We start from the raw sequence: 25810 nt of genomic DNA, 5'->3' as shown, positions 1-25810 counted from the left end.
AAATATGAGTAAGTTATGATGGGATAACGGATACATTTTGTTGGCCCGTTAGTTTAGGAATACACAACGACTGATATAATTGAGATAGTTTTTGTAAATGCTGCGTTATTGTCCACATTGACAGAGTAAAGGTTCAATGAAGTTTTTCGTTCATTATAGTTATCTCTCTGGGGAATTGCACTGTCTGAGTTATAGCTAAACTATAAATCTTCCAAGTTTTGATTTAATAATTTAAAATAAATTTAGCAATCCCTGGACTATTACAAATATATTATTTATTTATAACAATCTACCCAATGCTCAATTTATTCAAAATTATCAAATCAAAACTTGGAAGATTTATAGTTTAGCTATAACTCAGACAGTGCAATTCCCCAGAGAGATAACTATAATGAACGAAAAACTTCATTGAACCTTTACTCTGTCAATGTGGACAATAACGCAGCATTTACAAAAACTATCTCAATTATATCAGTCGTTGTGTATTCCTAAACTAACGGCCAAACAAAATGTATCCGTTATCCCATCATAACTTACTCATATTTTCCTTAGGAATTATCAGTAGTGTTCTAGGGACATTAAATCACTGTGATTTATTCTGTTGCATGTGAACTGCTGATTAACTTTGAATTGTGAACACTTAAAGCCTTCATTCATTGATTTCTAGCATATTAAATATCAGCAATGAAGCCTGTATAATACAGACTGTATAATACAGCTTAATCATGTAGAGTTGGGACGTGGATATCAGCAATGACAAGTAATGAAGGCCACAAACACTACGACTGTTGCTAAATTCAGAAAGGTAGGTCATTGGATGCCACCTCAGTGGTCTCAAGGTTAAGCTGTCTCTGAGGCCTAAAGGTATTGGACACGAATTCTGAAAGGGATAGTTCACTGCATTGTCAAATAGTCTCATACTAGGAGGGAAAAGCTCCCAGTTGTTTCGTGGTTTCCACTGACTGTTCAAATAAAATCGTTCTTTAATGTAAACTGCAAAGAGACATTAATTCTGTTCTGGCAAATTAACAACACAAATATACGCGCAAAACTGAAAGTTTATAATTATGTTCTGAAATAAAATGCTACCGTAGATTTGCATCATAACAGTGTGATGTACTAACCAATTAATCAATATCGCTAAATCAAAGTCACCAAGGTAACACTATTTATCACTAACAAAAATAATTGTTCATACAATAACAGTTTATTAATTGGAATGCGGAATTTATTCGATTATACAGAATCATATTTTATACAATGGGGCATGCAAATGTTGAAACGAAATATGAATTTAATACACCAAGAAAACTTATAAATAAGTATTATGAATGAGTTGTTTGTTAAGTTGATTTCTAAATTAGACAAACAGTTCCAACGAGAATAAATATATATTATCGGTGCAACTTTACAGTCATTCACAGAATAACATAAGTTAAGCATCAGTGTGTAGACATGTTACATTTTGATTATACGTCAATCACACTAATTCCTACTCATTATTACTGTACAAGCTAACGTTAATTAACATTTTTAAAATTATTGTCTCAAAATCTTAATCACAACATGAGAAAAATTATCCGATACAATTTCTTTTATTGAGATTTAAAAACGTACATAATTATATACATCAAATAGGAGACCAAAACATATGGTCAATGAGAAATTACAATTTGCATTAAACTATTTCGTTTGTGGTGTAGAACTAATTGACATGATTATGGATATTTAACTGTAATTCGTTAACAGTAAGAGATTTTTCAACAGTTATTGAGTTAAATAAAAACTTATATTCAGAGTAATAGTGAGTCACAGGTGGATAGTTTTCACGCTTAGATTTTGTTACTTTTTAACATTCTAAACTTGAATAATTAATCCAATAACCACATAAGAATTAAGTTGATCTTTCAAATCAAGGATTGATAACTGAATCCTGTTAAGAATAACAGTGGCGATAGACAAATGCATTCATGCCCTAGTTTCTAAATAAATCAATGTGCACTTCATATACATTATTCTCTATTAGGAATTACAGAATAAATGAAACAAGTGATAATAAAGACCACAAAGGTCAAGGAGTAAACTTGTGGTGACTTATCAGTTGTATCTTATAATGCTTTAATAAATGCTCACAATTTCAGAGATTGATAAGTTTCAGAAATGATGTTAGATAGGATTTTCTAGGATATGACATTGATAAGTTGATTGTTTACTAAGTTACATGGAAACTAACAGTCTAAAAGTTTAGCATGTGGATGAGCCAATCAGAATCCAGAAAACGTCTGAACTTATAGAAATAAATTAAAAAGCGATCAATTTTTATCATAAATCTTATGAAACGAGAAGTAGAACTATTGTTGCTCAGTGTTCAATATGTGTAAGTGTTAAGGAAGTAGTTTTTTGATATAAGAGAGTAAAAATGATAGTACTAAACGCATTAAATGCTCACTTTTTCCCATGTAGACTGTATATAACATGCCGATCAACCATGTCACTAAATTCTCATCCTAAACCCTCAATCCTGACTCAAAGCAAAACCTTAACCCCCTAATTTTCAGACTAACCCCTAACACTGAATCTTTAATCCTAAATCCTAAACTCTAAACTTTTAATCCTCACCCTATATATCCAACCCTAAATCTTTAAGCCTAACCAGGATCATTGTGAGAACTGCTAAAAATCTGTTGGCAAAGAAGGATAATTTAAATCATTATGAATGAATTTATGTGTGACGATTTTCTCGATTTACAGAAAGAACAGACTGTAGGAGAAAGGTTCCCAAAGTCTCCCCACTTCAGTAAATTCTGCTTGGCTATTGTAATATTAGTGTTTATTCTCCACAAATTAATCATTTAGAAAAGGTGTCTTTTGATTGACTCACAAGTGGTCATTTCTATGTTACATTATCATCCCTAATCAAAAACTGCTAAACTTTTTCACTCACAAATTATTTTCTCAAACATCGTCAGTATGAAAGCTATCTAGGATAAACTTAGTCAACAGACCTAGTTGTGTTTTTTTTAAAGATGGTGGTGATAATTTGTTTTGTAAAAACAAAGTTTTAGCAGAATATTGGTCAGCAGTGTAACCTTGAACTCTTTTTCTGGATAAACTTGCTACATCCCAGTGTTAATGTACGGACTGTGAAACTTGAACCCACTATTTTACACTTCAAACGTTGATGTGTTTTCCATTGAGCTACTGAGTAAAGACAGCCACTAGTAACTGACTAATTCTAGTCCTTAACATCATGAACGGAAAAATACAGATCTTTATCAATGACATCTATATGTTTCGAACAAACCGGAGGCTATCTAGACTCAATAGCTCAATGGATAGTGCGTTGTTATTCAAAAAGATACTGGGTGAGTATCTCAGTGTGTACGCCAACACTGGAATGTGACAAATGCATGCACCTACCGGGTTCCAAATGTAACGAGACGTGCGTCATATATTCTACTGTTAACCACAATCCAAATCGACTATAACTTGAAACTGAATGGCAGAATCCAGGCACTTTAATCAGAATGAACATACATCAAACGAGACTGATCAATTCTAGTTCTTAACACTAACAACCGGATAATATAGACTTTAACAAACAAAACTTTAGCAGTTGAAATGTAGAAAGGAGTAATAACCGTAAAGAAATAAAATAGCGAATAACTTCAGAAGATATTGATGGAACTCACTTGCCAAAACCATGTGCCTTGCATAAGATAAGTCCAACTACGTATTAAACCAAAAATAGGTTCGTGTGGATGTAATAATTCAACAACTGATACCAGAACCCCTAATATAATCATACCGGTTAATAATAAATGTAGGTAAACATCTAGTGGATTTCTATGATGTAAATGAAATACGAATAAAAATAATTCTCCCCATAGTGCTATTCCATGAAAAAGATATTCTGATTGACTGAAAGATAAAAAAAACGAGGGGGGGGGAAGAGGTTAAAATGATATTAGTGTTGGAAAGAAAACAAGTTAATAAACGCAATTTTACATTGACTTGTCAGTGTGTAGTATTAAGATTATCATATTTTATCATTTTGTAGAGATTGGTTAAGTTTGTAGGTTGTTTTTGTCACAGATTAATCTTGTTCGGGGAAACAGTAGAAATCCTGAGGCACTAGACAGCTGTTTCGCAGAAGCTTAAGATTTCTTAACACTGAGCAGCAATGACTCTGACTAGGATCGAACTTAGAACCTTCAAGTTTAGAGGCAAACGCTAAACGGTTGGGCTTGCAGTTGTACGATTGGCTAGCACTCCAGTAACTAATGGTTCACCTTGACCCCTGGTTGGGCCATGTGTGAGTAGTAATGAGAAGTCCAGTTTTAGAATACAACAGCTATCCAATGCTCCCTGATCTTCAATTGTATCTGAAATAAGTCCGTAACGATCGATCACCACTCAGTGATCAATCGAGTATAAAAATGAAACTGAATTCCATAATCCTTAAAACGAAACTATTACTGATGGATTGATCAGGCTGTTTGTATTCATTATACAATAAAATCGATTAATAAAATGTTCAAATATTTATCTGACTGAACTACTCGTGATTCTATTCCATGAGCTTTGTTGTACTTAAATAATAAGGTCAGTTGAATTAATAAAAAAATCCATTAAATAAAAAATTTAATTATTCTTGATTCATTTTGGAAACATAATTTTGCTTTATATTTTTACTGAAATCAACTTTATGATTATCAAAGGGAAGTATATTTTTTGAAAATAATCGTACTTTGATTATTTACAATAATGTAGTTGCATTTCGTATTATTGATATCCATCAAAAAAAAACATTTTATAGCAGATAAAATATGAGTACACTTCTTAAGTGAACCAACTCTTATAATCATTGAAATTCAGGGAGTTTAAGGTTTTCAAACGATTTGACGCTACTGAGTTCACGTGAGAACAAACCGAAGGTCTTTAAACTTTTACGTAAGTTGTTGAGTAATCGTCCAGTAAGTTTACACTTGAAAATGCAGTCAATTTTTGTTACAATGTCATTGTAATCTAATATCATCAATGAGTATTTGCTTCACTTTCAACCTATTTGGATTGATGAATTACGACTAACAAATAATAATCACCATGTAGTGACCAAAATCATGTTTGTATGGTCCTTTAGTGCTTGTCGAATTCTACAGACCAAGTTGCAACATGATCACTGGTCTAATTGACTCAACATTGAGTGCCCTATGCTGAGCATGTTGGACAACTTGAATTCGTATTCTCAGTCATCTCAGACTGGGGAGCCGCGTGACTCGGGTTCGAATTCAGCAGAAAATATTACTTTTCTTACGACTGTACTTACTCCTTGCTGATGACTCCTGTCTAGCATGAAACTTAAGTCTACGGTTTCTTGTCGACTACCTCCAACTAATATCATGGATTTTCACTAGAACTTCAAAAGACTCTAACTCAAAATTAATCGATACTTGGTACACCACTAACATTTCTTAAATCCGAGTGAACATTAGCAATTGTTAGAAAATATCAATACTGATAAATTTCAAATCAAAGGATGTACTGCGAGAAAAAAGCTATTATGAAGAAAATTGTTTCATAATCATGTGAAAGAGACTGATAGAATATATTTCTAATCCAAGTAAATATCAACCAAAGTGATTTGTTAAGATATTAGTTAAGTTGAGCACGATTTATATTACCGAATGACCTTGATATGAGAACCTTTGAGAACTAGGAGTTATTACGATACACATACATTTGACGAAAATTATCTCGAAACCATACAAACCATGAAAAGGCATCGAAGTAAGTAATAATCCTGCTACTGATGACGGTCTTCGATACTGATCTGTCTGTAGTTTTATGAACAAATGAACCAAAAACTTGCGAAGTAAATAAAGTCCTTATTAGTACAATAATTCTTGGAGTATGAAATAAAAAGATTAAGTCGAAAATGTAAACTTTTGGATCATAAATGACAGACCGACTAATATTATTATACTTCCCAATAGACCTAAAATATCAAGGTCACCACTTTATATGGGGTCATGAGAGTGAAAATGAGTATGAAGTAGTTATCACACAGTGTTCTTTGATTTTCTATTATTCTCTATTTGATGACAAAATATATTTTAACTTCCCAAAATTTTGACTCATATTACATAGGACCCAATTAAATTTTTATAGATTATTTGTGCAGATTGTTCAACTTTTGTAGTTTACATCATGCAGACTTTGCCTAGATAATATCTCAACATGTTCCACAAAGCCCCGTATTAGTTACTGATAATAACAATAATAATAATAATAATCATATGTTCATTTGCAACCCAATTTAAGAGGTCTAATAGTAGCTAATACCTTAATGTGGTGGTCTGGCTTGTCTATCATGATTACTCGAATGAGATATATTAGCTGAAACATTCTATCGTTTAGGTTCCTTGAACAATCAGCATCTTCAGGGCTTCTACCTACTCACAAGGTAAGTAGAGTTTTAGAAGAGTCCGTGGGTAACCGACTTCAAATATCTGAGCTCTGAGCTCTGTGTTCACGCTTCCAGATGGTCAAGGTCACTAATTTTCATTTTAATTCAAAACACCTGAGAAGGAAATATCCCTTCGTAGTGTACGCGACTGTGAAGAGGAAACTTCCCATAAACCTTCAACAACTGGAGTGATATTTGAGAGGACATTCCTAGAGTGATATTGAGAAACTGCGATCATTGAAATTCAACCAGTAAGGGTCGTGAGATGGGTTATAAATGATGGTCGTGTAATCCCGTTAACTGACTGAAGTCAGGAGGTATAAACTATTGGGTTTCATTGTAACACATGAGTATGGATTTATAACGGTAACGCATGATGTCAAAATTATTAAAAACTACTGTTTACTCATTGTTTTCAAATTAATGAATCCTCTCCCATAAATTAATCGATAAATAGCATTCAAATTTACATGTACACTTATTACAAATAAGTAGTAAATATTTACGTACAGTGGAATTTTAATGATCCCATAAAATATGCACAATTCAATAGCTCCGCTTAGCCCAAATAATGAGAACATTGTAGAATGTTGCGCATTACCAATATATACAAATATCCAGTCTTTACTGAATCCTGTTATCACTTCTCCTGTTATTCCAATAATACAGCACACCAATTTAGCTAATGAATCCAATGGGACTGATTTTTTAAAACGAGAAAAACATTTCCCCGTATCACCTTCAGATAGTTTTTTTCTTTCAATTGGATAGGATATTCTACATGTATATTCAGGAGCCGGTTCACTAGACTTATTTAATTCGTAACTTTTTCGTTGATAAAATTTCTCTAATATATGCCAAATGGACCATAAACCATAGATAATAAAAAAGCTTCCAGGTAATGCATGCCCACCAAATGTCCCCATCTTTAATTCTGGTTGAAGTGTATAAGGTTACAACGAGTATCTTCAAGATGATATGATCAGTTAGATTTTAGTAGCTGTTTTTATGTCTCAAAGTAGGCGTAACTAAACCTAACCAGTAATTTTAACTATTAAAAGGACCAATCAGAACACAGTTATTATTTGAATAGGTGAAAGAATGGAGGTTTGATTGGTTAATAGCAATGAACACACTACATTTGAAAGAAGAAAATCGATCTAAGTAATGAATATCTTTAGTCTGTATGAATAAGGACATTGACAACATAACATATGCCGCGAAACCCAACTTTAAATACTCAGTTAATGATCGTAACGCTAAAGACAAATTGCTACAGGTTCGATGAATATCGGTTCTGTCTGACTGTTGAAAACTAACAAGTCTATTATTTCATAAGTAGTGACCAATTATTTTACTTAACGGTATGGCTCAGTACATCATACAATGATGTTTGCTTCAATCAGTTTGACTATTTATATGGAATACCAGATTAGGTCTAATTATTGAGTCTTCGTAATCCGCGAATTTAAATACTAGCTTACATCTAAAAATTATTGTGAAATAACTTTTATTCCTGGCAATCTGAATTCGTCATCTCGGCATTATATATCAGTAAAAATGTACAGAATAGTTGGATAACCGTCTCCGGAGCTTCGTCATGTAGAATGAAATCAATAAATACACAAAATGAATTATTTATGTTTTGAAATTCGAAAGGCTCATTTAAGCAAACGGTTAAAAGCCATGAAAACATCTTAAACAATCATCGATCCAAAAAATCCACTTACATGAAATATTAGACCAGGCTGTCGGTTGAGAAGCTAAGAATGGTTTGTTTCAATTCTTGAAATATTTGCAAGTGTATTACATATTTACAATTATAAGTTTCTATATAAGAAAAGATGGATAGTGGCTAACAGTGGAATCCAGGACGCGCGTTTCTCCCTATTTGGCACTCGTTAACCGGACGCGCCTGCATCCTGTTATATCCCGTGGAGATTTATGAATGGTAACTTTGAGAACTATTTATGGACCAATACGATATGTATATTTCCTGTTGTATGATTGTTAAGTAACTTAACTATTCATATTCGTGTCCCTCTTATTATAAGGTTTAATTTGACCCATAGACTATAATGATACGATTTACTATTCTTGAGTTATCCCTAGTCCATTAATTACTGTTCCCCCCTATTCACAGCCACATTTGGCCAAATCTTGTACAAATGTTATTTTCTATTTTATGGTACGAAGTGGTCAGTTTGTTTGATATATAAACCCAGTATGTTTGAGAATAATGATTCATATTGCAGAGGCTGTTATTGGTGTTCTGGATTTAACTGGCTGGGCTAGGCAGAAAGCAGGACTGATAAGTAGTCAAGACTGCTCATACAGCTTTTGTGTATCATTGATCTGATCGATAAATTCACTCCTCTCTGATTGGCGGGGATTATCACGTCATTTATTAAACTGGGCACTCAGGCAATCGATATAACATCCCAGAGTTAGTGTTCATTGTGGGACTCGAGTTCAGTACCGTTCACTTCAAACGCCATCGCGTTATCCACTTAGCTACTGAATCCTGATAGCAACTAGCTTGGAGTAAAGTTTGTTGGGATGACCCTGCAATTTTCTCGCAATCGACATGACAAGCTCATGAAACATCAAGGAGCATTTCAACCAATCAGCGATTGATTAGAAGTTATGTGAAGTTATGTTACTAAAATAGCGAAAATGAAAAGTCACATGTAGAGATTCTGATTGGTTGATAACTACACTGCGACTATGTCAAGTAGTATTCTGGAATTTTCAGTACAACCCAAAGACTTCTAAAATACTATAAAAACTCTATATTTTCTGTACATAAACGAACCTTGGAGTAAAGTGCTTCCCACATATTTTGTGCCTTTTCTCTCGTCTTCAAGTCGCTGTATAGTTCTAGCTTGGGGGTTACAGAACTAGCTTAGGATCCGAATATAGCGTTCAATGGACGAGACTTAACAAAGTTTAAATTCGTTTTTGAATCTTTCCATTGATGTTTAGGGCTGTAATTGATAAAATGGTACGATGAACTGTAAACCGATTGAATGATTCCCATTTGAAATATTTGTATGAAATAAACGACCTTTGTATTATTGAAAAATATATATGCTTAAGAAGGTTTTTGGAAACATTGTAATTAAACAGTGAAGTAGTCTTCATGGTTTAATTTGTAGATATATTGTGATAGATTCTCGACTGAATATTGATTGGATTTGGTCACTTGAACTCTTCAGTTACATTTACTTGCATGATAGTCTCTCTACCTCTGAATCATCAGTGCAATGATGTGATATAGTTTAATTATTTATATCAGCTCTTTAATTTAATTACAAATTAAACCTGTAAATTTTAAATTCGTTAAATTAAGTCTTTAATTGTCAAAAAAAGTACTTGATTTGATAATTGTAGATTAGAGGATGATTGTGATATATGGGTAGTCAAATGTAATTGTAAAATAATGCATGTAGGTTTTCCGTTTATAAACTCTATTCTTTTAGCGTTCACCCTGATACTCGAGTATTAATGTTTTAAACACTTTACATTAACAAATGTGTACGTGGACTATTAAGGAGATTAAAATTGTCACAGAATAATTATTGTCATTAATTCAATGACTGATGTCGCTTTATGGTCAAATTTATCTTTGTACATAATTCTTTCAATAAGAAAAGGAGCTGAGCGTATCAGTATTGATATCTATGTCATATGATTAACTTGTTTCCATAAAATACAATCATCACAGCACATTAATAAGTATAAATCAGTATTCATTAGATTCTATCTTGAATGAGAATATAGACCGATATGATGTTGATAGCTAACTAACAATTTTTTTCACATGTTGTATGGATTGAACACTGCTAGTCGATCGATTAGTGTTTACTAAAGTATGAGTATTCGAATAGCAGTTAGACAAAAAGTCAGGTTCTTATTGCTCATCGCATAATGTGATTAGTAACTTTGAATTTTCATGTCTATTATTCAGTGTATCATGAATTTTTATTTCGACTTTTGATTATAGTAATGCATACACAGTACTTAACTGATTCCAAATTTACATTTCTTCACATCTGATTGTCGTGTCGCGTTGACATGTTACGGGATGACTATTAATTGTAACGATCACCCAGTTTTCATACATACCATACCAATGATTGGAAAATACCTTGATTTATGCCAACAACCTGACTAATCAATCAGTCAAATGACGGAGATCATATAAATGAAAAAATGCTGGACAAACATCATTTGCTTTCATGTTAGCTATGATGGATATCAGTTAATGCGACATTCGAATATTGGAGCTGAGTAAAGAGGACTGTGCATGCACGTGTATGTGTGTGTGAGAGAAAGCGATAGAAGTTATAGTAATCACTGAGTTACTGAGTTTCGATAGACTCGGACTATTTTCACATGACAATAATGATGCGGGAAATCGTTTCACGTTTTCATCACATGAAATATTGTCACTGACTTTATATAAGACTACAAATAATAGGAAAATCAATGACATCTAAACTCAAAATATTTATGTTAGTTTTATAATGTTCAGTAAGAAATAATGGATCGGAAACATAGATTTTTCTTACTGACTTCAGTAGTGATGAATATCATGTGAACCCCTGGATTCTGAACATGTTATCCCCTACAGTATTCCATATTAGAAAGGAGAATCAAGTTTCGCTGACAGGTTTAAAGATTTCGTTGTTCAAGGGTAGTCATAATCTTTCAAAATTTTCAAATGATGAGTGTTTTCATTGGGATAGATCAATAATGTTGATGATGGTATAATCTGTTCAGATTCAACTGGGTTTTTAAAGAATGTTTTGCCATAGAAAGATGTTATTTGATGACATGTTAAAAATTGTAAGCCACAAGATAGTAATGTCGGTCCATCTTCATTGCCTAATGTACTTTTGTGGTGAGTAGCCAATACATTTGATGTAAAGTTAAGTATTTTATGTTGTGTTTGAACTAATCACAATAATATAATATAATTTTATACTTTGTGCTTCGAATTTTAGCCCTTGATTGAGTTTGTCGAAGTTCAAGACTTATTGAGATTGTGTGATAATTTGAAGTATTCGGATTATAGTACAAACTAGGAATCTCAGAAACAACGCAATTTAACCAAGAAGAACTACTTGAGCACGAACGAACGTATTGTATTTGAAATTCGAAATCAGGCAGTCATCAGGTACAAAGGTATCATTAGTTCATACAAACACCACAGATTAGTACTATTTCGATACATTGTTTCGAATTCACAACGTTTCATGAAGGAGGCACAAAATAATACTTCTTCATGAATTCCGTCGAAAACAGTTATGACAAATGAACATAGCAACGTGTACTTACAGACAAAATCCCAAACCATTTCGAGTTTCATATGGACCACGATGGTTGTGAATCAGGTAAAAGATTACATCATGGGGGTTCTGGTTCTAGGGATAACCTGTTTTTGTATCCTCTGAGGAGATATGACAATACCAACACTAACTAGAGACACAAGACAAAATTTGCTGTTAAACACTAGTCAATCATGTCATTCCTTCTTCGTAAGAAACTGTCATGCTTTGGCTCAAAGAACCTTAGTCGAGCTGTATCGAACATCTTGAAGCACAATGAAATGGCACACTTAAATGCTCACTGCTAATTGAATTGTGTGCCTTTATCCAGACCCTAGCTTGTGATCGATATGAAAGTTGAACTACAACATAGTGTAGTGGTAAATGAATCACCAAAATCAATAGCTCTATAAGTCTTCGACATCGGATGCTGACCACATTAGTTTTAATAGACTCACATAGCTGAAGGCGCTCGGTCATGCATCCGCATCAGATCACGAGTGGGAACGTCGTGCTCAACAAACCCTGCAATCGCTAGCCAGATTAGGTCAGTCGCTACTCGATATATTGATAACCTATCAAATATTATCTTCGAACCTCCTCGCTTTTGTCTTTTGATTTCCCTGGGTGGGCACGATTCGATTATAGAAGGTGTTGCTCGTTGAGGTGTTGTCAAACTCTGAGTACCTGTGGCATCTTCAACAGTTTTGGTAGTTGCTCAGTGGTTTTCGTGATCATAGATCGATGCGACGTCACTCTGAACACTCCATTTCTATCTTGAGTTTCAAATCTAAAAGCGCATAGTGATTGTGGAGTCATGTTTTGATAGCCAATAATTTTGTTCATAGTCCCTGCATTTATTCTATTTACATCCAACTTACGTCCTGTGAGTTGCTTCGCAGTACTTGTAAGTGTTTGGGAGTCAGTTGCGTTTCTGATTATTTCCGAAAATACGGTGCAACCTATATCAATTTTTATGTGTAAATTCTCAAAGTATTTACAGAAACAGATAACATTTATCGCAGTTAGATTCTATCAACTCTTGAAACAATCACTCCCAATTTTCGCGCATTCCTTAAATCATTGCTTAGACACACCAACTTTTATATTTGTGTGCTATGAGTTCCAAATTTGATTGTTGATTGTTTCAACTGACATCAGCCACAACTGCCGACCGTCATTAACTTCGTCTTATGTTGCGATTAATCTTAATGTTTTTATTCCAGGAAGTCTTACTTTTCAGATAAACAGACACGTTATTCATCACAGATACCTCAAACGTCTAGTGAGGTTCGTCACCAATATACATTTATATAACGATTGTAAAAATATGACCACTTTTTAAGTGAATCGTTCGAAACCCGAATGGTGTGGTTGGATCTTTCGACTGATTTAATAGTGGTCATTTCGATCCACTTTAGGTCGAAAGGGAAAACAAATTATCATACTTCAAGTGAAGTATTTTATTGCTGTCCAAGACAAGATGAAAGCTACGGAAGAAAAACTCATGATGACTGAATTTTACAGTTTCGTATTAAGGGCTGGTTTGATTATATTCTGGTCACAGTGAGTGTGAAATGTGATGTGTAAAACAGAAATATTGATATTTCACCGTTGGATGCCGGCTCAGTGGATGCGCACTGCTGAGGAGTACCATAATAGAACGAAACGGCCGTCCAGTGCTTTCAGGTTTTCGATGGTGGTCTAGCTTCAAATGACTCATGATTTCAACTGTGAAAATACTAAATTCTCCACAAAACCACCTCTGATCTAAAACAGAAATGCCGAATTCTCTTTCATCTACAGATATCATCACATGAAGGTCGTTCGAACCAATTTTTCAGCTGTACTTGGTAACAAACGACCTACCTCAAACCCTTTTTGTTATCAGTGTTATTATATTTCCTTTTTCTTCTATTGACTGATGAATAGATCTTATGTACTTTTATATGTTCAATAATATCCACTCGTTCCTCATCGTCACCATAGTTAACCTTTCTTTGTACCTTGAAATAATATTTTTATGCTTTAACTTCCGGACTAAATATACTGCTTATTCCTATTATATAACACTAACACTATGATAGATATAGAACACTCACCTCCTCCAACTTGCTCATAAAAATATTCAGCTACATAAATTTCCATAAAATTCTGCGTTAATGCACATTTTCCAGTTAAAGTAGCTAAAATCAGAAGGCATAATGCAGCACAATTTCTGGATATCACTACCCAAACGTTCGATCATTTGTTCATGACAAATGAGTCATTAACTACTTTTTATGCTTAATTAAATCAGGCAGTCCTTATAAAGTCTCATATCAACCAATATGAAAGCCACAGACAGTGAACTCATAGGAACTGAATTTCAAAAGTTCCAGGTAAGGGATTGGTTTGATCAATTTTTTTACAGTGTGTTATAATTGTGTTTCTGCTAATATAAACGACCCAGCGATTCCTATTGCTTAGTATTCTTATACGATGACACTCGACAAGACCCCAAAATCAGAACACGTTGAACAGGAATGAAATTGTATTCAAATTAATAATGATCAGTGAACAGCAATCAATAGTTTAAATATCGTTCATATATTTATAGTATATGCATAAGAAGCTTATAGATTTTTCTGCAATAATATGCCCGGGCTGATCGGTTTAAAATTAATTAATCAGCGCGCAGCAACACCATCATGCATAAAACATGCTTAATCCAATCTATATCCCACTAACACCTCCCCCTTGAGCAGATTCGTAGGATCTGGTGTTAGGGTCCAACTGCAACCGCTTTACTGGTTTGTGCTTCCGGTTAGTCCACCTTCTAGGTAATAAGGACGTTGTATCATCCTTCGTTTGCACCTTGACTGTCCTGTCTGTTTCAGGTGTTTTGATCTCAAAGGTGTCTAGCAGAACATCAAGAGGTAATCTATGCTGCGTTTCGTTGTTGGAGATCGAGGTTGATTTCAGTTGGTTAGCATGACGCACCCAGATTTCTGAACCAACGGACACCTCGTAAACCACATTTCCTTTCTTCTGCACGATCCGACCAGCTATCCATGTAGGATGTTTTCCTCGATAGTCCATAGCAAGTACCTTTTGACCCACACTGAACAATCGTTTTTGTGCCCCATGATGACTATTGTACTGTTTCTCCATCATCACGTTTCGTTGCGGCTTAAGATCTGGAGTCGGACGAATGCTCTCAAAATGTGTACGTATTTTTCTGGAAAGTAACGCTTCCGCTGGGGAGACTCCATTTGTTGTCTGAGGGTTCGGTGTCGAACGGTGTATAAACAAGAACCTCTCTAAGATCTCTTCGGTGTCCCCCTCCCCTCTTGATTTTTTTAGAGCATTTTTGAACGTACCAACAAAACGTTCTACCTGACCATTCGATTGCGGATGGAATGGAGGTGTTCGGATGTGCCTGATTCCGTTCTGCTGACAAAATTCTGAAAAGTCTTTTCTGACTTCACCTGACGACACTGGAGTGTTTCGAATTGCCGCTGCTGCTACACTCCGTATTTCTGGAACCTTTTTACCTGTCTTCTTTGCATATGAAGTGGTGTCTAATGATGGACACGACACGTTACACACGCTGTTGATGGGTATATCCATTAATCCAAGCTTTTCTAACATATCTAGACCAAGTAGATCAAGGTTTGGTCGTTCTGTTCGATAGCATACTCCTTTACAGCTATTTCCATTGAAGGAAAATTCACATTGTAATTCACCAACTTGCTTAAGTACACCTCCAGATACGTTTTTAGCCGTTTTCTTGGATGGCTTCATTGGCGGTTTTCCCAGCAAGTTATAAGTCTCTCTAGACACTAGAGTAATATCGGATGCTGTGTCAATTTGAAGACGAACCGCTATACCATTAATCTGGATCGTAACATACTTTCTCCGAATGTCATAGTCTGTTTGAAAGGCTGCTACCAGAGAAAGTGATTTAGATTCGGCTGACTTTATGTGTCGAGGACGTTTGTGCTTCTGCTTAGGCTGGGACGTACGATTTGGAGGACAATGACCTTCTTTATGCCCACGTTTGTTACACATCTGACATTTATGTTTCTTGAATGGGCAGAATCGTACATAATGCCAATCACCACATAACCAACATGCAGTCGTTGGTTTGCTACCACTTGTTTTCGGTTTCTGAACTTTTAACCTCGTAATAGCATTGACACTACTGCAGGTTAAATTAGGATTTACCTGTTCAATCAACTGATTGTCGTGTCTGATGTTCTGTAGCCGCTTACACTCATCTGTTAACGTTCTGAGTGTGATGTTAGGATCTTGATCCAAACGAGTTAGAAGTCTGGTTCTAATCTCAGCATCTTGTGGTGACTGGAGAGCTTTGATCAATATAAGACATTTAAATTGATCTTCTGTCAACGAGCGTAACTTGAACTTTTCACATTCTCTGTTGACGATGTCTGCTAGAACACCATATTCATCGGCTTCTCGTTTCACCAAATTAAGACACTGGTAGCGAATACTAAATAATGAGGAAGATTCACCGAATATTTCTGACAGCTGAGATACTGTCTCCTCGAAACTGAGCTCTCGAGGTAACTTTGGTAATATATGATCAGCATAGCGTGCATGTTCATGACTTCCCAACTTGCGCATCAACAGTCGAGTCTTCCATGCGTCGTCTTGATTACAGAACTCTATTCTAAATGTGTCTTCCCAACGCTTGAACCACGTGAGAAATGTATTGCCACATTCAGGGTCATAATAGAATTCTGGGATGCTGCTGGCAACTGCATCACAAGAAGAAGTACTTGTAGTAGCATGTGAACTCGAGTAGTGTATGTTAAGCTGTTGCGTCAGAGTTTCTAACAGGCGCATTTGTGCGTCAAGTTGTGCTTGCTGTTGCTGTAGTATTCGGCTGAGCTGGTCATCTGATATGGGCATTTTGAATGAATTTTCCTTTTTCCCCGTCGCCACTGTTGTAATTGTATTTTTGCCAAATAAACGACCCAGCTATTCCTATTGCTTAGTATTCTTATACGATGACACTCGACAAGACCCCAAAGTCAGAACACGTTGAACAGGAAAGAAATTGTATTCAAAATAACAATGGTATGTGGACAGCAATCCGCAATCAGCAATCAATAGTTTAAATATCGTTCATATATTTATAGTATATGCATAAGAAGCTTATGGATTTTTCTGCAATAATATGCCCGGGCTGATCGGTTTAAAATTAACCAATCAGCGCGCAGCAACACCATCATGCATAAAACATGCTTAATCCAATCTATATCCCACTAACACCTCCCCCTTGAACAGATTCGTAGGATCTGGTGTTAGGGTCCAACTGCAACCGCTTTACTGGTTTGCGCTTCCGGTTAGTCCATCTTCTAGGTAATAAGGACGTTGTATCATCCTTCGTTTGCACCTTGACTGTTCTGTCTGTTTCAGGTGTTTTGATCTCAAAGGTGTCTAGCAGAACATCAAGAGGTAATCTATGCTGCGTTTCGTTGTTGGAGACCGAGGTTGATTTCAGTTGGTTAGCGTGACGCACCCAGATTTCTGAACCAACGGACACCTCGTGAACCACATTTCCTTTCTTATGCACGATCCGACCAGCTATCCATGTAGGATGTTTTCCTCGATAGTCCATAGCAAGAACCTTTTGACCCACACTGAACAATCGTTTTTGTGCCCCATGATGACTACTGTACTGTTTCTCCATCATCACGTTTCGTTGCGGCTTAAGAGCTGAAGTCGGACGAATGCTGTCAAAATGTGTACGTATTTTTCTGCCAAGTAACGCTTCCGCTGGGGAGACTCCATTTGTTGTCCGAGGGTTCGGTGTCGAACGGTAGATAAACAAGAACCTCTCTAAGATCTCTTAGGTGTCCCCCTCCCCTCTTGATTTTTTTAGAGCATTTTCGAACGTACCAACAAAACGTTCTACCTGACCATTTGATTGCGGATGGAATGGAGGTGTTTGGATGTGCCTGATTCCGTTCTGCTGACAAAATTCTGAAAAGTTTTTTCTGACTTCATCTGACGACACTGGAGTGTTTCGAATTGCCGCTGCTGCTACACTTCGTATTTATGGAACCTTTTTACCTGTCTTTTTTGCATATGAGGTGGTGTCTAATGATGGACAGGACACGTTACACACGCTGTTAATGGGTATATCCATTAATCCAAGCTTTTCTAACATATCTAGACCAAGTAGATCAAGGTTTGGTCGTTCTGTTAGATAGCATACTCCTTTACAGCTATTTCCATTGAAGGAAAATTCACATTGTAATTCACCAACTAGCTTCAGTACACCTCCAGATACGTTTTTAGCCGTTTTCTTGGATGGCTTCATTGACGGTTTTCCCAGCAAGTTATAAGTCTCTCTAGACACTAGAGTAATATCGGATGCTGTGTCAATTTGAAGACGAACCGCTATACCATTAATCTGGATCGTAACATACTTTCTCCGAATGTCATAGTCTGTTTGAAAGGCTGCTATCAGAGAAAGTGATTTAGATTCGGCTGACTTTATGTGTCGAGGACGTTTGTGCTTCTGCTTAGGCTGGGACGTACGATTTGGAGGACAATGACCTTCTTTATGCCCACGTTTGTTCCACATCTGACATTTATGTTTCTTGAATAGGCAGGATCGCACATAATGCCAATCACCACATAACCAACATGCAGTCGTTGGTTTGCTACCACTTGTTTTCGGTTTCTGAACTTTTAACCTCGTAATAGCATTGACACTACTGCAGGTTAAACTAGGATTTACCTGTTCAATCAACTGATTGTCGTGTCTGATGTTCTGTAGCCGCTTACACTCATCTGTTAACGTTCTGAGTGTGATGTTAGGATCTTGATCCAAACGAGTTAGAAGTCTGGTTCTAATCTCAGCATCTTGTGGTGACTGGAGAGCTTTGATCAATATAAGACATTTAAATTGATCTTCTGTCAACGAGCGTAACTTGAACTTTTCACATTCTCTGTTGACGATGTCTGCTAGAACACCATATTCATCGGCTTCTCGTTTCACCAAATTAAGACACTGGTAGCGAATACTAAACAATGAGGAAGGTTCACCGAATATTTCTGACAGCTGAGATACTGTCTCCTCGAAACTGAGCTCTCGAGGTAACTTTGGTAATATATGATCAGCATAGCGTGCATGTTCATGACTTCCCAACTTGCGCATCAACAGTCGAGTCTTCCATGCGTCGTCTTGATTACAGAACTCTATTCTAAATGTGTCTTCCCAACGCTTGAACCACGTGAGAAATGTATTGCCACATTCGGGGTCATAATAGAATTCTGGGATGCTGCTGGCAACTGCATCACAAGAAGAAGTACTTGTAGTAGCATGTGAACCCGAGTAGTGTATGTTAAGCTGTTGCGTCAGAGTTTCTAACAGGCGCATTTGTGCGTCAAGTTGTGCTTGCTGTTGCTGTAGTATTCGGCTGAGCTGGTCATCTGATATAGGCATTTTGAATGAATTTTCCTTTTTCCTCGTCGCCACTGTTATAATTGTATTTTTGCTATATAAACGACCCAGCTATTCCTGTTGCTTAGTATTCTTATACGATGACACTCGACAAGACCCCAAAATCAGAACACGTTGAACAGGAATGAAATTGTATTCAAATTAATAATGATCAGTGAACAGCAATCAATAGTTTAAATAATGTTCATATATTTATAGTATATACATAAGAAGCTTATAGATTTTTTCTGCAATAATATGCCCGGGCTGATCGGTTTAAAATTAATTAATCAGCGTGCAGCAACACCATCATGCATAAAACATGCTTAATCCAATCTATATCCCACTAACATAAGTTATCCAAAAGAGAAGAATTTAACTATATTCAATGTAACACATTTTGAAACTTTACACTTTCCGTTTCCAGTCACATTTGTCGGCCTAGTCGCCTAGGATTTAAGTGTTTGAGCGTAAAACTCAAGGGTCCTGGGTTCAATCCTCCGAGTTAGAGTCATGTGTGCTTACTCATAAGAATCCAACATTAGGATGAAACAGCTGTCCAGAGCGTCTTGGTTTTCAATGGTGGTTTAGCTAAGATCAGTTCGCGATTTACCCATGAAAATTCTACAATCTTGATGAAATTCAATTAGCATTAAAGGACTAGATATACATGAGACTAATCACTGTTCATTGGTCAATCAAAGTAAATTTTACTTCATTTCACTTATTTACCTGAAAGACAATTCCATAGTGCACAAATACTACACCGAAAAATTTGTCTTGTGTAACAAATATAAATTTGTGGCGTTCAGCAACAACTGGAAAGTAGAGCCTACGACAGAGTTGGTTGAAGATCACTGGTCGGTGGCCTATGGCCTATCAGGGATAACAGTCATAAGTAATAATTTCAATTATTAGTCTAAAAACCTAAATTAATTATTTTTACCTCATTTCTACCTGTTTTCTAATGAAAGATTATCATATATATATATATATATATATATATATATATATATATATATATATAGTGATCACTAGTCTAAGTTAATGGACATTGCATACTATATATTTCGATGTTACTAAGTGATCATTAACCATCTCAATCCTGGAGGAGATCAATCGCCCCCAGATCAACTCAGTAGTAACGTCTCAGACTATTAAGTTTTGTTCCTGAATTGAACTTAGGATAAGGTACCTTTGGGAGTTAACTAATGATCTACATCTATTTCGTAACGTAATTGTATGAATCACAACGAATCTAGTGGAGAACACTGAGTGTTATATACGAATTTTATAAAAGTAACTAATTGTATTGCCTATGAAAAACTTACAGATTTCATAACAAGTTAATGTATAATTTTGTTTATTTTTCATTACTTAGACAGTTCAAGTACCTAGCAGAATCACTTTACTGGTCCCAGTCGTATTAGAATCACTATCGGTATTAGTTAGAGTAGCCACAAATATGGGAAACTTCATGACTTACGTTTCATTCCAAATTTAGAAAAAAAAACCAAGAGTATTGGATTCAGACTTCAATGTGCTTTGTAATACTTTACTGTAAACATTAAACAGGTACAAAAATACGACGAGACACACTGATTAGATTCCCTTTCTCAGACCGTTATCATAAAATATAAAAGTGGAGTCCAAAGTAATATTCATGACATCTGTTTAAACAGTCAGTTGATGTGGATACTAACAGACAGACAGATACACACATATATACCCAAGGTGACATAATTCAATCCTGAAAATGTTAACACGTCACAATTTCATACTTTTTGCTATTTTTAATCTACAATGGAGTCATTCAATCTAAACAACTGTTGTCAGTGATAAACAACATATTACCCATCTGGAACCGATGCCAATCACTTCAATTAGTCAATTTTTACTAAATCATAGTGATAGAAGTGTATCAGGACGAAACTAATCAACAAAGTCAAAACAACAACAGTAAGCGAAAAAGGCACCATACTTAAAAACCTATAATGCAATATTGATCATCGTGTAATCAAATTACTCAATTTTGTTTAATAATGCTACAGTCCTATTAAGAATGATGATCATGAGTGAATTTTTACCATTTTAGTTTTTCTCATGATCTTTCCCCTTTTCCAGTTGGCTGCCATTAATTATAAATTGCTACTCTCTCGTGCGCTTGAAAATCACCCTTTCGTTACTAAATACATTGAGTTGTATCATTTTAAATGGTCGTATTCTTACGATAGCGGGTGATTATTGGAATATATATATATAAGTTAGATACAGGTGAATAGATGGGAAGGGCAGAATTTTTAGAACTATCTTATGGTGTGGCTATCAGGACTCAGTCGCTGAGTGGATAACGCGATGTCGTTTGAAGCGAAAGGTACTGGGTTCGAGTCACAGAGTGAACATCAACTGTGAGATGCAGGTACACCCAGCTGACGAGTCTCATATAGGACGAAACGCGCGTCGTGGATTCCACTACTCATCTTTGCTTATAATATCTTATGATGTGTTTAGTCTGGGTTTGCTAAATAATTGTCTTACGATATTTTTACATTTCCCTAATTATGTGTAGTTGACGGATGATACGTCTTCTACCATTCATATTTATGTACTCGTTACTCAATCTGTGTACAGATTGTGATTTCCTATTTCGGGCGAGTTGTGATAATGAAGTTGACGCTTATGGTCATATAAATATCGAGTCATAAAATAAACTCTTCTACGTTCTGACTGATAATACCAGGGGGAGGAAGAGGTGATATGAGACAATCAGTGTTAGTACAACCGGCAAAGCGAAAGTCGTCGGTATTGTTGACGTAAACGTACTCGTCATTAGTGGATAAAATAAACTAGTGACCTAATTAAGTGACCATACTGAAGTTTGAATTCATAGCAGGTTTGTAGTACGAAAATAACACTATTCACTTTTATACACTTCAATAATGTGAGTGTGTGTTGGATTCAGTCGTCCGATAGGATGAAAATGATCTGAAGACAGAAATTAACCTTTTGCTAGCCAATCAAAATTCGGCTCGTCTATCCACATCAATATTGTTCATAAAACAGTGATCAAAATTAAAGAATAAAATAGAGCTAAAGGTTTTGGGAAAATTAAAGAACAGATATATCCATGCTAATCCAACCTAACATCTTCAATTATATAGCCAATATATCCAGTTCGACTGCTCCTGTGGAGCAAGTTATATTGGTCGAAGTTCTAGGAATTTACATTTTCGTGCTCGTGAACACCTCCCAGCGTGGCTAAGCAAAGGTCTGATGAGGAAAGTAAACAGCTCGATTTTGGCCCATTTAGTACAAACTGGTCATAGTGCCAGTATAAACGAATCTTTTTCAATTATTTATAGGGTCAGTAATTTTTTGCCTAAGCTTGTCAGGCTTAAAGTCCTTCAAACGGCGGAGGCAGTAGCCATCAGAATGAAGAAACCTGAGCTATGTGTACAGAAGAAATATCTCCAACCCCTACTTCTCCCTTGGCCAACCACAAGGCCAATTAATGAACAATCATCTTAGCTATTGTATGACCTAATTTGACTATGTACTTACGACCTTTCGTAGTCAAATGTAATTGTCTCTCTTATCTTTATTCACAAATCTTTGTATTATTATTATTATTGGTTAAATATCATTATTAATCCCCCCTATACATGATTCATTCACATCGCATTGATCCCTCCTTATTACGTCTCACTAATTTTTCACACATTTAGTCTTCCACTTGATCGAATTGTAATTGCACTATCATATATCTCTCTCACCCTATCTGACCCATATTTATATTCTGATCACAGATCTTAAATTTCCACTTAACATATATATGAGTCATATCAACATTAACAATTTTATTCTATCTGATTTGACATTCCTAAATTTACATGCATTAAACGATGTACTTTGCCTTTAACCTGGCCAATTTTTCGGATTATTAATTTGGATATATAATTGTAGAACCTGAAGAGAATTTATCGAAAAGAATATTCTTCGTTTAAATATTAGTCTTTTAATATGATTGGGATTTTTAAACGACTAACATCTTCAATTATATATTATGATGAAACGTATGAAACACAATGAAGAGTTTTACATCTCAATACAGTATTCAGTTTAACTTTCCATCCCCTACTCCTAATAAGAAATTTATTTCAACACACACACACACACACAATAAAACAGTAAGTGACCCAGTGATAAGGACCAAGTTGAACAGGATATGACGTCATCACCTAATACACAGTACTTGTTTCAAGAATGTAGTATGTATATATGTCATTTGTATGCAAATAATTTATTATTATTTTTTATGCAAAATAATTTATAACATATTTACAAGATCAACAAAAAAAACGATAAAAATATTGTGATAACAATTACAAAACAGGATAATTATTAAAGAAGAAAACAACTGTCGATTGCCTGTCGAAGAACAAAAAAAACGACAGGCAACAATTGAACAAAAGCACACAGTATAAACAGTAGACAGACATCAACAAAGAACAATCAACGAATTCACAGATTAAATAGAGAAAATAATGAACAATATCATAATGTTTACATACTTTTTTTATCGTTTTGATAGAAGATTTATGTGCTAAAGTGTAATTTAATTCATTTGTCCTGTCGTACCACGAACAAAAAAGCACACGCGCACATACATACAAGCAAACAGATACATAAAACTGCAAAGAATCTATTTAAATTAGGAAGAAACAAGATCACACACAAACAAAGAAGCATAGACAAAAGTAATGAACATTGAATTAGATAAGATTAGTTTAGTGTAGTGTAGTATATTATAGTACGGTGAAGTTTAGTGTACTGTTATTGTAACAAGAAAATAAATCAATAATATTATTAGATAATTGAGAAAAACTGTACAAAAACAATAAAAAAAAAGTGATGGAAACTTAGAAATAAGTAGTATTCATAAAATGAATATGCAAAATACGTGTACATACAACATTATTTTGTGTATAGAACACAAATGCAGTAAAGCAGCGATAGATGGATAGATATAGAGAATGGGTGCAATACCAAAACTATCCTGGAATGCACATCAGAGAAGGGTAAATAACCAATACTATATATATATATATATATATATATATATATAACTGATTACAAATCAACAGAATTACAATTTTTCAACCAATCACATTTGTCTTATATCAGCTGTACGATGTAAAAAAAATCTGAAAGCCCATTGGTTGTTTGAAATTATATATATATATATATATATAAGTGTATGCATATACATTTATATTTAGTAGTATGTGACAGTTAACTTTGAGTACATATAAAACAAAGTTTGAAATTATGTAGAGGTATACAACACAAAGAACAAATGTACAACCTGTAAACGATTACTCAAGCTGTTAAATAAACAAATGTACAATAAGTAATAGATAAGTCTGTTCTCTGATCGTTCCACTTTTATTTCAATCTGATAAAAAAAATACTCATCAGCATAAAGTAAAAAATATGCATCCCATGATAAAACTCGTTCTATGAAAATGACATCAGCATAGACGAGTATCATCTTATTGAAATAGGCAAAAGAGAGAGAAAGAGCTCAAACACACAAAGTCGAAATAGAAACTGAGGGTATTGTTTATCAAACACATCAAACGAGATTTCTCTGTGTTGTATAATATTATATGATGACAACTGTTTCAATAATCCATATAAATAAATTGATAGGAATGATGAAAACACACAAGTAAACCAAGTTACTAACAAGGTTTCACTTGTTCGCTACTACCTTGTTTTCTTCTTTAACATTGTGTTATCAGATTAAACATAGTTTTTACAAATAATGCTGTAAAATGTTCTATTAAATAGTGAGGTAAAATTGTTAAGACGAATGAATCTAGAACGCACATACACACGCAAATACACAGAGAAAGAAAAATAATAATAGTTTTAAAACACAGAATTAAAACAGTAAACGAAGAAATAGAAACTCAATTAGAAATGCTTTCACTGTACATTAAAAATTCAAAATTATACAGGGTACCACCACTTACTAAAGGAGGATGAATGAAAAGAAGGAGGAGGACGGTAGTGGTAGAGTAAGCGACCAGAATGGAAAAAAAATATTAGTGAAGGATAGCCTTCTTTTTCCCCACTTTTATTTCAGTGTGTCGTGTCATTGTATACATCAGACGTAAATGAAGCATATTCTTGTTTTTTAAGATAAGGAGATTCAACACTTACACAATGTGGCACTTGGGATTGTTGAACTTTGATGGGGGATGATTTACAATGCAAGGTAGATGATGATGATTGTGATATTGGAGAATATAAGTGGCCCGTATGTGTATGTATAGTTGGAGATTCATGTCGACTATGTGGTTGTTGTTGCTTTTGTATTAAGTTTTCATTTGCATCTAAAGTTATTTCACCAGGACAAAGTGCTGATTGAACACAATTAATATTTTTTTCAGTAGCCTGAAAAGAATATAACAGTAAAACATAAAAGCACAATAAAATTACAGTAGTTTATTATATATATATATATATATATATATATAT

The 25810-nt window shown here is 34.9% G+C and overlaps 2 protein-coding genes across 2 annotated transcripts in view; both read right to left on the bottom strand.

Moving 5' to 3' along the window:
- The window catches only part of Smp_142490 (epididymal membrane protein E9-related), a gene marked incomplete at its 3' end in the record, with an annotated part of 9480 nt that extends 2001 nt beyond the window's left edge, over window positions 1-7479 (bottom strand). The window contains exons 1-2 of the mRNA XM_018795425.1: window positions 6980-7479; window positions 3693-3921 (exon numbers count right to left, since the gene is read on the bottom strand). Coding sequence (XP_018649739.1) covers window positions 3693-3921; window positions 6980-7395 — 645 coding nt within the window. The 5' untranslated portion in view covers window positions 7396-7479. The remainder of the gene's footprint in view (window positions 1-3692; window positions 3922-6979) is intronic.
- A 16759-nt stretch (window positions 7480-24238) lies between these two features.
- On the bottom strand, window positions 24239-24340 carry Smp_124260 (hypothetical protein; the record flags this gene model as incomplete). Its single annotated transcript, XM_018795424.1, has 1 exon — window positions 24239-24340. A coding segment is annotated over one exon (102 nt), but the record flags the coding sequence as incomplete, so codon positions are not given.
- Between the last annotated feature and the right edge of the window lie 1470 nt (window positions 24341-25810).

The sequence above is a fragment of the Schistosoma mansoni genome, chromosome 2 (genome assembly GCF_000237925.1).
Source record: "Schistosoma mansoni strain Puerto Rico chromosome 2, complete genome".
Classification (NCBI taxonomy): Eukaryota; Metazoa; Platyhelminthes; class Trematoda; order Strigeidida; family Schistosomatidae; genus Schistosoma; species Schistosoma mansoni.
This window is presented reverse-complemented; position numbering and strand designations above follow the sequence as displayed.